Below are 13,219 nucleotides of genomic sequence, written 5' to 3'. Positions count from 1 at the left end.
GGTTTGAACTTTAGCAGGTCATCTTGAAAATGTCTAAATTGCTAGATGCATGGAGTTGCTGCTAATATGGCTGATATTTCCATTAACGAGCAGTTTAACAGTATATACCTTATAAAGTAACCACTAAGTATTATATACTGCTCTAAAACAACAGCAGGACCAAAACTGGCATGTTATTTGTATCTAATGACATTGTGTTTATTTGTTTTGTTGTCTTTCTGCACATAATGAGAGTCTCTGAGACGGATCACATTGAATCCCTTTTAATAAAAGGTATTTATAAACATCTATCTTATAAAATATGAACAAGAGTCACATGAAATGTTAACAGAACACTACAGGAATGTTATAAAAAGCAAAAAGTAAAAATCACATAAACACTTCAGCTCATCACCGGCCCATCACCGGCCCAACACTGCCTCACACACTGACCCAAAAATAGAGAAATCTTTATTCTTTCAACATTTGGAATTATTATACTGAGGGTCACTCAGATTTTTAACAAAATTGCATAGTTTACTCCAGATTATTGCTCATTGATTATTGATTATTTTTAAGTGATAATATGGATAATAACGAGACATTCAGAGAGCGTCTCCCGCAGGATGAAGTGCTACAAAGAAGGTTACATCAAGGTGACATCTTTGCGACGTCGCCGTTGTCAGGATGAGTCGCAGAGCCTGACGCAGACAGAAAGAAAAAAAGCAAGGACAGACAGAAAGACAGCTTTAAAACGATAGAAGTACACAAGACTGTCTTTCCATACAAAGGTCTCTCTGTCTTCATCAGTCTCTCAGTCCTTCGTCCTCTTCTTCCTCAGGAGTCATGGAAGATGGCGTTCAGCTGGGCGTTCATCAGCCGCTCGTGGTGTGAGTGTCCGTCAAAGCCCATCAGCCCGTCCACTTGTAGGTCACCACAGCGTGGGTTGGAACCCCCGCTGCCATAGATGGCAGGGTGTCCTCCAGCTCCCCCGCCTCCATAGTGCACACTGAAGGAGAAGCTCTTGTCGTAATCGGTGGCTGCGACGGCCTCGTGCTTGAAGGACGAAGAGAAGTTCCCGTTGATGCTGAGCGGTGGGCTGAGCGGCGGGTCAAACGCCGGGCCGTCCGACACGAGGACGCCATCAAAGAAGGGCTCCAGTGGGCCGTAGGGTTGACCTTTGACCTGGTGGAAGATGTGAGAGGGGTCCATGGTGCCGTAGGGAGGGCTGGGCAGGCCGGCCGTAAGCCCGGGGCTCTGGTAGGGAAAATGTCCGGGGTAGGAACTGGCACCGACAGGGGGAAGGTGAGCCGGTAGGTCTGGAGTCTGCTCTGGCAGGAACGTCCGAGGGTTAAGCTGCAGGCAGCCCGCCACCAGATTAGTGGTCGGCTGAGACAGACCTGACAATAGAAGGACAATGATTAGTTAATACTGATCAATACATGCTGGTCATTGTTTCTTTATAGCATTAAATAGTTAATAATTAGTGCTTGTCAATACTTGTTAATGACTATAAACACAGTTTATTGGTATCAGTCTATTGTCACGAGGTTCATTTATACATGTTAATAAATAAAACCTGCTATTAACCTGCTATTAAATGTAATAGAAGCACTAGTTAACTAATCATCCATGTACTGTAATATTGTTTTTTATTAAGTTGTTTTTAAATATTATAACTGTATGCTGTAATAGCTGTTAATAAATGCCAGTACATAATAATTAATGCTATTTTTTGAGAATCTTAAAATTGTGACTAATTAACTAATTTTATTATTTTATGTAAAAAAAAAAACCACAAGCAAACAAAACGCAGAGATGTTATGCCAAAATTTAGTTCCATAATGACACCTACAAGGTTATTTTAAAAAAATCTAATTAGTACTGCTGTTTGCAGTCAAGTAATTTCTCTTTTTTTAAACACATACAGGGCTAGTTTAATAGACATAATCTTATACATGAAATCAGATGACCTCATCCCAGAAAAATCTGCATGCATCCACCAGTAAACTATGAATAAGTAGATGAACCAATGAGCTAAATGTGGCTTGTAAAAAAACCTCAAACCTCACGAAACACATTCACCCGAGACATTATACATTTATCGAACTAATTTCTTTATGAAAACTTTTCAGGAATTTTGTTATTTTGCATTACACGTATTGACGACTTCACCTCGTTGAACCACACTCATTCATTAGAAAAACTACCTACTCATGAGACATCATTAATTTTACCTGTGCTGCTCCTACTGTGACGCTTATAAATATCTGTTGTAAAAAAGCTGTATTACAGTCTCAACCATCAGCTAAACTGTCACACTAAAGAGTGTAAGGAGTACACATGCTCATTGTGCCCAATGGGAAAACGCTTCCTGGGTAAAAATCCTTGTTGTCCCTTTATGTTTCATAATCAGAGACCAGACTGGGTCCAGTCCATTGTAGTCTGTTAATGTTAGGTGGGATTTACCTTTGCAGAGTGCCTGGACGAAGCTCATGAGGTCAGGTGCCTTTCCAGAGCGCAGTATCTCGCTCAGGGCCCAGATGTAGTTCTTGGCGAGGCGCAGTGTCTCAATTTTTGATAGTTTCTGCGTTTTGGAGTAACAGGGGACGACTTTTCGCAGACTCTCCAGGGCATCGTTCAGGCCGTGCATGCGGTTTCTTTCCCGGGCGTTAGCCTTCATCCGACGGACCTTAAACCTCCAAAATACATGAAGCAGATTCATTGTTAGCTGGGTTATCTCTCATTTCCTCTGAAACATCTTAGTAGTGTTCGTTTTTATTCAGTAACCTTTTGCATAAGTTTGCAAACAATTGTATGTAGATGTAAAACGTTGCATGTTGTCTCACATTGATTTTACTCTGTGTTCTGGTATTTTGCAAGCACTTACTGATCAAATGTACGTAACAATTTTCTGCTAATCAAAATCTGAACAAAAACATGTTTCCAGAGAAAATTGTGGCAGATGGCTTGATTCAATATAAGCTCCAACACAGAGCCGCCTGTAGTGACAGGTTCAGTGAGGGACTTCATTAATTAAACTGTGGGAGGAACCTGTGAAAATGACCCCCAGCACATTTCTTTGTTCCCCCTATTTATTTATGTATCCAGTTATGTTTCTATTTAATTTGTAAGCTATAAGTTGCTATTTCTTCAATGATTCAGCACACACACACAGAGCCTTTTGACATCAGCTGTGTGTGTGCTGAGGATGAGACTAAGTACATGCTAAAGCAATTATTGTGCATACAGAATGAATGTTGATGATTGACATGCCCTGTAAGTTTTAACAAATGCCCACATCTATCTTACTCCCAAACAGCACTGCACAAAATGACAGAAACGTCTCTTGACTGAAAACGCAGAATCGGCATTCGTTTGGAAAGTTGCCTTACAAAGGACATTTTAAATGAGCACAGTTTAGTCACTAAATTTGTGAGTCTTATTTCATTTTCTTTCCTTATAGTTTGAAAAATTTGAAGTATTTTCTATTAGATGTCACTGTACACAGACACACTTTTAGGACGCCAATGTTCTTAGTTTCCCGGTGCCGTGTTTGTGTCTGCAAAGTAAATGTTAATACTATGTGATAAAAAAAAAAATTCTTTGGTTAAAGATGAATCCTGTTCATGTCTATAATTTCCTGCATTTAGAGCTAAGACTAAGTTAGAGCTTTAAAAGAAAATTACATGTATGTGAGCCAAAACACTGACCTTCATTATAAAGCATAAATCTATCTATCGATCTCTACAAGTGTGATCATAAAAAAATGCAGAAAACTACAAAATTAAAACTAGAATTTCAACCATCCTTTGAATATTTTTATTCCTGTTAAGCGGTTTTGTGTCTTTTTAATAGTTTAATCCAATGCAAGTGATTTCTACTGAATGGGTCCTGCTTTACAGAGGTTGAACCTTGTGAGACTTCCGCTAGTGCAACTTTGGATTTTTAATGTTTAACTTGAAAGTGTTGCTTTCACATCACACTGAGAGCAAGCAGAGGAAAAGAGAATCTACCTCTGCAGACGAGCCTTTGTCATCTTCTTCTTCTTGGGCCCTCGCCTTTTGGGTTTGCTCTCCCCGTCTTCTTCTTCTTCCTCCTCTTCCTCCTCTTCATCATCCTCCTCATCCTCCTCTAGATGATGGAGGCGGTCCTCCTCCTCCTCCCCTCCTCCACCTGTAACTCCTTCTGCACTCCTCTCTCTTTCTGCAGGGCTGCAGAGCTCCTGCTGCTCATCCGACTCCACTGACATCTGCTCCTCCAGCACAGACCTCGTCATAATGCTGATTTCTGATGGAAAACAATTTTAGCTGATATTAAAGAATAATAAAACACTCCTGCAAGTTTGCTGTCACACTTAAGCTTAACAGAACAGAGAACAATTAACAGTTTGGGATTTTAAGATTTAGTCCCTGACTTTAGAACATTTGGGTAGAATTTTATTTAGACGGTCTTTATTTAAATAAAACAGAACAAAGACGATGAAATTAAAGGAGCAATTGGACATTTTAATTTACCCGCTGAAAGACACAAAGAAAGATCCTCTATTGAACCGAATCCAATATTAAATATAAATGCCAAATATAAACATAAAATGTGCAGACAAAGGTACCATCTCTACAGAAGAAAAAAGAATGTAATAAAAGAAAACTGCGGTGTTAAGAATGGCTGCACAATTAGCTACAAGGCGTGTTTTCATATGTAGATATTAGAATGTGTCGGTAACACCCGCGCAAAGGATCGCAAACTGCCTCCAGAGAGACGCAATCACGTCTCTGTTCAGAATTTTTTTTAATGATTTAACAGAAAGCGTTTAAAATATATCGAAACTCTAAATAAATATATATATTAAAAAAAAAACATTTAAAGTATTTAACAAAGTGTGCGAAATGCGAAAGGCATTGTGTTACAGCTTATTGATAAAAAGTGTAGTTTTTTATAAGGCGAAGTTACAATAATAATAGTGATAAAATAATAATAATACTAAGACTTTCTTTCTGCTGACTGGTTCCGTTAATCAGAATCAGAATACTTTATTGATCCCTGGGGGAAATTATTTAGTTTAACAGACCGACAGACGGCTGCAGGTGAGCAGACATTCGGTACTAACACGAATATAAAATACAATCGAAACTCAAAGGATTAATAATTAAATTACGTTTTTTATTTTAGGAAAAAGTGTGTAACAGATTGGTCAACAAACAGGATAAAAACTCAAATATATAATATATAAACCAAAAAAAAAGAAAAAAGGAAACTGTTTTTAATTATTACAAAACAAAAATTACAGGCTTTTGCTTTTGTTTTTTTAAACTGTCCTTTCTAATTGTCTATACATTAGATGAGAGGAAATAGGCTATTTTATTCATTGGTAAGTGAAGTGATCATTAACGTTCTAATAATTAATTAAAAAATAATTTAAAAAAAATTAATCACAAATAAGAAACCATATTCATCATTCCCAAGGTCAGACAACGCCGAGACCCAGCAACCAGAGGAATTCGCATATTGATTATTATTCAGTTATGAACCTACCTGCTGTAATGAGCCGCTGTATGTCAGATCGCACACATCCCGCGCGCTCTGTCTGCGTGTCCGTGCGTGATTGTGCGTGATCTGCTATGAGGTTTCTGAGGTGTGTGTGGGATGCTGCTGGTTTTATACTCAGTACACACACGCAGCGGGGTTTGGTGGGGGTAATTAGCATATTGAGGCCCCGCCCTCCTGGCACGCGCCATATGGTGCTTGCGTCATTAAAACGGCCTCGGGGATCACGTGACAAATCTTCCATTCGTGCCATCCAGTCTCTCTCTTTCTCCCTCTCTCTGTCTTTTGTGAGGTGAGTTGACCATCTGTCGCCACAACATCTACGCATGCGTAGATTTAAACTTACTGCTGGAAGGCAAGTGTTGCATGTGATGATTGAGGTCACTATAGGCCTCAAAGACTTATCATTGCTGTCTGTTTTTAAACGTAAATGATTTGTAAATGATTAGGCGACAGCTTCTCACCTGTGGCTCTGAATCACAGCTTACTTGTCTGACAGGTAACAACATCTTGAGCTGTTGAAATGTGACTGACCCCGTCTCTTTCTCATGAATAATTAACAAAAATACTTCCAATCTCCTGCTGAGGAGATACTCATAGATGGGTCCTAGTGCTGTTTGATTCTTTATGTATATAATAAACATGTAGAGGAAAGACTCAATAGCTGTAAGAACGAACAAAACTTGTGTGCCTGTAAATATTTTGTCTGTACCTGGATTACTTGTATTCAGATTACTGTTGAGTTTAAATTTTCTGTCCTTTTCCATCCATTCATCCATTTTGTGCCACTTATCCAGATCTGGGATTTCCTCCCCCCAGTTATCTCCTTCAGCTCTTTGCACTGAGGGGCATCGCGGCACTTCCAGGCCAGCTCAGACCTTCCCTACAGCATGCCTTGGATTTGCCCCTGGGTCTCCACGCAGCCGGAGATCCCTGAAACACCTGGGAAGCATCCAGGAAGCATCCTGGTAAGATGCTCAGTGTGGAAAAGTAGCAGCTCTCCTCTAAACCCCTCTGAAGTAACAAAGGGCCTCTTTGCCACTTGTATCTGTAAACTCATTCCTTTGGTCACACAACGAGTCATTCAACAAGTTCACTTTACATTCTTTCTTCTCCACAACAGACCCACATTACTGTTCAGTAACATAGTCAACGTCTTACTCTATAAAGCCAGTTAGTTTGTAGAGCTAAGTGAACGCGATACAACTCAGTATAAATGGAAATCTTTTAAAATTGTTTTTTAAAAGGCGTGTGTACAGACCTGCAACTGTGGCACATGAACTTGATCCAATCAGTTCAATCAGGACAACATGTTATACTAGTTCTTCAGGGCCTTAATGATGAGGCTTGATCAGACGTACATGACCGTGACTCTCTACAGAAATATAATATAACATAATAATATTGCCATGTTCATCTACGATGTCAGAGGTTTATTATGACTCATGGCTAGTGATAGTGCTTTCGAATGCAACAGTCTTAATGAGAGCTTAGAAGGACATGAGGAGGCTGAGATGGTAAATGGCCTGTATTTGTATAGCACCTTACTAGTCCCTAAGGACCCCAAGGCGCTTTACACATCCAGTCATCCACCCATTCACACACACTGGTGATGGCAAGCTACATTGCAGCCACAGCCACCCTGGGGCGCACTGACAGAGGCAAGGCTGTCGGACACTGGCGCCACCGGGCCCCCTGGCCACCACCAGTAGACAACGGCCCAAGGACACAACGACCGAGACTGTCCAAGCCGGGGCTCGAACCGGCAACCTTCCGATTACATGGTGAACTCCCAACTCTTGAGGGACAATCGCCCCCCAAGATGTCGGGTATTGAGGTTGGAGGAATTGTCTTGTCACTTGAACAATCTGGAGCAACATTAGAAATGTCTTTAAAAATTTCTGCCTTTATCCCTGTTTTAAACAGTTACTGCATCTCCCCTCTTTGTCTTAAGAACAATGTTCTTAAGACCAACTTTTATGGGCCACCTTTTTCTTCAAAGGTAGCCCATAAAAGTATCTTCTAGCATTAGGTCAGTCTTGGTCAAACATAATCATAGGGAATGTTTCCACTACATGCTTGACAAAGTCAATAGAGAACAGAAGAAGAGCTGGAGGAAACCAGTAGGCCAATAAGAAAAAAGCAGAGGACTTTGGACCAGGCTGCTGTGCGGTAAAGACGCTGCTATGGTGATGATAGAATGGTTGCTAGGTGGTTACCCAGTAACTGTGGAGGACCTGTGTCTGTCCACCGGTTTGAACCATCTGACAGGTAATGGTTAACACACAATCAATGCTTCAGTCTGTCTGCTGCTTAGTTCAGCTTTAAATAAATATGAAACTTTATCCGATCAGATTTATAGCAGTGATAATAATGAAAAAAAGAATCAAAGTTTTCTCTTTTTCTGCTTGATGGATTTTTATTGCTTTAAATGTATTTTAGTGAGGTCCGCGCTTAGAGTTTTATTGCATTTTAAATGCAGAAGGTGTACTATGTTTACCTGACATGTTCACAGGACGCAGAAGCGACCGAAATGAATGAATTTTCTCTTTGGAGCAAAGCTCACAAACAGCACAGAAACTCACTGTTGAATAATCATCAATATTCCATACTGCCAGGTGTGTGTGGGCGTCTGTGCGTGTATGTAGAAGGTCAGATTGCCTTATTCATGCAAAAAACGCACACAATAGTATCTAGTATCCAGGCCACACTTGAATTAATAAACAGAGAAGTAAACAGACAACAAAGATTCATTAGAACACATAACAACAAAGAAGAAGTTCACCCCTTAAAAAAAAGAAATGAAGAAATTATAGAGAATAAAATTATCGCACAACTCTAGAAACAAGACAAACAGCTCTGCAAGAGCAGAACTGCATTCAGCTTTAATGTAGTTAAAATGCATTTGAAAATAATATGATGGTCATAAATAAGCAAACTGAAGGCCGCTCCATATTTACACGTGACACCAAGAGGAAGAAGACTGGTTTTTAGAAACATGTTGCGACATAAAGCAGAAGCACCACAGGAAGTAGCTGCAGAACAAACATCCAATCACAGTCAGTCCCCTACACTATTTTTTTAAAAAGTTTTTTTCTTTCTCATTCTTTTGGCAGGTGTGACTCAAACTGTCATAACTCAACGTGTTCCCACATGACGTTCAAAGTAACAGCAGATTCCTGCTGGAGGCGTAGCTGAAAAATTCTTGACATTTTTAAAAACTTTAAATAGGGAAACTTTACTTCTGATGCATCTCAATACACAAAAAGTAACAGTATGAATACAGCAATGCAAAAATGCAATCACAAGCGATCACTGCACAAACGGGCAATGTTTACAGTGTTTCCAGGGGCAGGAGGAATATCTTGTGCCAGTTAAAGCATAGGCCGTGTTTTTAGAATCACTTCGACATGTATGTTTATACAAACAATAACTCAGCATGGCATTACAGTTGGGAACAGTATAGTTATAAATACTCAGACTCCATTTATTCATCTTTGAAGCTTGAGCAAGATCCTCAAAGTGTCATCACATGCCACCTGAAGCATTTGCTTTTAACACAAATACAGCAAGCTCTAAAAACAGGTGTTTTAAAGTGCTCGTGCATTGCACATCATCATCATCATTATTACAAAGCTCATTCCTGATTATGTGACCCAAATATCTGACTTTAGTCTCCATGAGAGAAAAAAAAACGTGCTCTAAGGATCATTAATAACCATCCATCCAGCATCATGCTTGTTTCATGTTTGTTAGAAAGGTCATCAATATACAAATTGATGAGAACAGGTGACAATGCCCCACCTGGTCAGACCCTAATGGTTACTAAAATGGGCGTAGGTGTGCTCCATCTGATCTGTATAGTTTAATGCAAATAATCTAGGATCCTTATCACGTGTGAGGGGACGTGTTAGAACTTGAAAACAGGCAGCAACAAAGCCTCTCAGTGCAGATCAGCTGCACTGCAATAGTGTTTGGTTTCCATCTGGTGCTCATATGTTGGTACTGCAGATTAAAAAGTTCAAATATTTCTTTGAATTCTTCAGAATATCTATGAATTATAAAAACAAGAAGTGAACATTTAGCCTCTACACTGACTTTTATACAAAAAAAATCTAAACACTTGAGAAGTATCTGAATTGATTTCTCATCAATCTGATCTTGAGCCAAGTCTAATTATTGACAAATGCTTTCTGATTAAAGTGTACTTCTCATAGCTCTTTTTCACCACACTAAGTGATCAGTCACAGCACCAGCTGGGTAATATAAGCAAATGCTTATATTCAGGTCATGTCACAGAAATAGTTAAAGCAAAATTCTTCCAGTAAAGTCTGGAAAATCTGCTTTTTCTCCTTCTTTCAGTCATTCTGTTGCTGGTTGCGTACATGCTTTGGGTCCTTGTCTTGTTTCATGACCCAAATCTCGTGTCATAAAACTGCCACCTTGAAATTATCCTGATATTTTGCACGTTTACTCAGTGGATGCAAGGTGTTCATGCCAGAAGGAGCAGCCCAAAGTCACAGTTAGGAAAAGTTGTATTTTTCTTCTGGATACATAAACCAAAATCTTAGGAAGTTAGAAAGAATTATGCAGGTGTTTTTGCTATTAGCCTTTTAAAAAATTGAGATGAAGTGGTCAGCTGATTAATTAAAATAAAAGCACTTTGTTTTGATTTAAATGTTCACAGTTATTAAGCTAAAATAATACAAATTTTACTGGTATCACCAACGGGTTTTCTCTCTGTTGGAGTGTTTGTCAGTTGGCAACCCCGAAGGGTCACGACAGCAGGTAGCTCTCCATGTTTGATTTGGCAGGGTTATACACCAGGTGCACTTATTAATGCACCCTCAAAGGTGAGTGCTATCTTGAGATGGAATCGAACCAGCAACCTTTCAATTGCTGCTACACATCTACAGTGAACTAAAACTACATTTCAAACTAAACCTGGGGGGAAAAAATCAATAGCGATTAGACTGCATAACACTTTGGAGGGCAAAGCAAGAAATATGAGAAAGCAATGGGGATATTTTTAATTAAAAAATAATTTTTTATATATATATGTGTGTGTGTGTGTGTGTGTGCGTGTGTGTGTGTGTGTGTGTTTGTACTTCAAAAACAAGGCATTTGATTCTTGTAACCTCACTGGATTCTAGCTGATATTACATTATGTGTGCAGTCAGTAAATATTAAAGACAACAGTAGCCAGACGACAACAAGCTAGGATATGTGAAGAAAAAGGGGGTCCGGCAGGGGTCGCTGTTCCTCCGCCGTACCCTTCTGAGGACACACCTCCTTCCTCCTGCCCTCCCCGTCGCCGTCCTCCTCCTCCTCGCACGCTACTTGTCACTGCTTCAGCAGGTTTCAGGAAGCGGAAGCGGGAATGTTGGAGTGTTTATTAGAAAAGTTTGGTCAACTTTGACACTTTGGGATTTGAGGCGCAAACTGCGGAGGAACATGAAGGTGAGTGACCGGGGCGCTCACGGCGCCGCTGCCCACTGCTCTGCGGCTGTTTGAGAGTTTTGGTGAGGCTGCTGTCAGCCCCGTCCTTCGTGTCATAACAGAGCAGGAACGAGTGAACGGGATCAGAAAGGGGGCTTGATTTTACAGCAGGAGAAGAAAGTTTGCTGACGATTTAGAAGAGAGGCTGCGCAGGCTTGAAAAGTGAGTTTAAAGTCGGTTGGATGGTGTTCAAACCGCACATATCTGAAGAAAAGTGACCCTTCAGTGGGTTACAGATAGGTCTTCATCTGTGCGTGAGTGTGTTGCAAACTGTGGCGTGTTAAAAAATGCTTATTGACTAACAAGCTGTCGGGCTGTGCAGTGAATTGCGGGCTCTGAAATGCTGCTGCTGCTGTTTGTGATCACTTAAAGGTGTACCTAATCCACATAGCTGAATGCAGGCTTACATTTCTGAAGGAAACTTTAGCATCAGATGATTTTATTAGTCAGCCTGCAGGGAGCTGATCAATAAGTTTTAGTTTCGGGTGTGTTTTTGAGCCTTGGGAAATGCAATCAGTCTAAAATCAAAATAACAGAATTCACTATGACACGACACAGCAGAAAAGTTTACCAACTGATCATCAGCCTCCTTGTTGAAGTCTTATCTATGAAAAGTTCCTTTTTGTTTAGTTAAACCAAAATGATCTTTGGTTTACCTACTTACTTTTTTGCAATATATAAAAAAACCAAGCTTATCTTTTTCTACTAATAATCATTTTAATGTTAATAACTTCAGGGTTTGTTTGTAAAAATGTATCTTGTGTTTTTAAATGTCCACATTACTGTAAATGCTGTTGGTCAGGCTAATATAGTAACTTATTAACAAATAGTAGTAATAATGTTGAAAAGACCAAACCTCACCATCATGCTCTTCAGGTTGAAATATGTGATTTAGTTTAGAAAATGGAAATGCTTTCACAGTTATGTAAAAGTACCAAAGCTACAAGTGGTGGAAGCTTCCTGAGTAAAAGATTTTTAAGTGCCAAAACTAGAGATGTCTAAAGCAGGCAAAGTACCTGTGGCGGTATGACGTGCTATTATTAGCAGTGATGCATTCATGTTTAAACACATTATGCTCCAACTCAGGTGGTTAAGTTGGAGCTGGTTTCTGTTCTGGTTCTGCATTGTTGAATGTCAGGCTGCTGGTTAATATCCAAATGCATTCACCGATTGCTTGGTAACATGTAAGAAATGGCAGTTTCTCACCTGCACTGCATTAAACCTTGAAATTATTCAGTAAATCTATTTCAGGGCAAGCAGTAAATCCCCGATTTATAAAATGTTTGATATTTTTGCATGAAAATGACCACAGTCATCATTTTTTAAAAGTATATATTAAAACTATTGTGAAGTTTGTATTCAGTATTTGAATTTGCATTAAAACTAGTGTTAAATATAGTGAAGTAATTACAGAATATGTCTATGAAATCCAAGTGCTCAACTGTCCCTTGTACAGATATGTCAATTTGAACATGGCGACTTTATTTGTCGCCTCACACGAGCGTTCCACAGAGTAATGCTTCTGTTATCATTGCGCCGTGTACGCTGACCACGCCGATCCTGGAAAAAGTGGAGGCTTGTGTTGCGTTTTGCAGTTCGACCTCTGAGTCTGGCTTCTGTCAGAGTCGACAGGTTAACTTAACACTGAGGCCCGATATTCCTGCAGTCAGTGGGTCATCCTCTTCTCTCAGAGATGACTAGTTTACTTTCAGATAAAACAGAAAAGCCAGAAAAAGTTGATATTTTAAACGGATTATTGGACAACCAAGATTTACCCTTGCTGAAATGTAATACAACTCAAAGAGGAGTCATTTCTTAAAGCTAAATGTGTCTTTTTTCCTTTCTCCAATAATAAATTTACGTATATTATTCAGTCGCCTGCATTGTTTTGATTTCCAGAACGTCCTTTTCCAGGGCCAGCTCAGATCTTGTAATACCCTAAAATAATATTAACTGAAATGACTTTTATTATAGAGATAATAAATCCCAGAATAACTTAATTATATTTTTAAAGTATTTTTAAGTGTGTTAAGTATTTCATTAGTTCCTCATTCACAGTTTTCCTGTGCTTGAGTCATTTTTTAAAACATAAAATTCCTGTTCAAAACTAGATCTTGAAGACTAGATATTAATATCTGCGTTGCAGTCACTTCTCAACAGTGAAGCAGATGCGAAAGAAGTGTCGTATTTAAAC

The 13,219-nt window shown here is 39.4% G+C and overlaps 2 protein-coding genes across 6 annotated transcripts in view; one reads left to right on the top strand and one right to left on the bottom strand.

Moving 5' to 3' along the window:
* Window positions 1-247: 247 nt before the first annotated feature.
* neurod1 (neuronal differentiation 1) lies at window positions 248-5,625 on the bottom strand. The gene is made up of 4 exons (XM_004567934.3): window positions 5,515-5,625; window positions 3,996-4,269; window positions 2,449-2,678; window positions 248-1,379 (listed from the first exon to the last, which is right to left on the bottom strand). The coding sequence occupies exons 2-4, from the start codon at window positions 4,256-4,258 to the stop codon at window positions 817-819; spliced, it is 1,056 nt and encodes a 351-aa protein (XP_004567991.1). The 5' UTR covers window positions 4,259-4,269; window positions 5,515-5,625; the 3' UTR covers window positions 248-816.
* A 5,226-nt stretch (window positions 5,626-10,851) lies between these two features.
* Window positions 10,852-13,219, top strand: part of itprid2 (ITPR interacting domain containing 2) — a 53,452-nt gene continuing 51,084 nt past the window's right edge. For 4 of the 5 annotated variants that reach the window (XM_012923771.5, XM_024805344.2, XM_024805343.2 and 1 more), the window contains exon 1: window positions 10,852-10,986. The gene's annotated coding sequence lies outside the window, so the exon portion shown is untranslated. The other variant, XM_024805342.2, reaches the window with a different exon arrangement.

The sequence above is a fragment of the Maylandia zebra genome, linkage group LG16 (genome assembly GCF_041146795.1).
Source record: "Maylandia zebra isolate NMK-2024a linkage group LG16, Mzebra_GT3a, whole genome shotgun sequence".
Classification (NCBI taxonomy): domain Eukaryota; kingdom Metazoa; phylum Chordata; class Actinopteri; order Cichliformes; family Cichlidae; genus Maylandia; species Maylandia zebra.
This window is presented reverse-complemented; position numbering and strand designations above follow the sequence as displayed.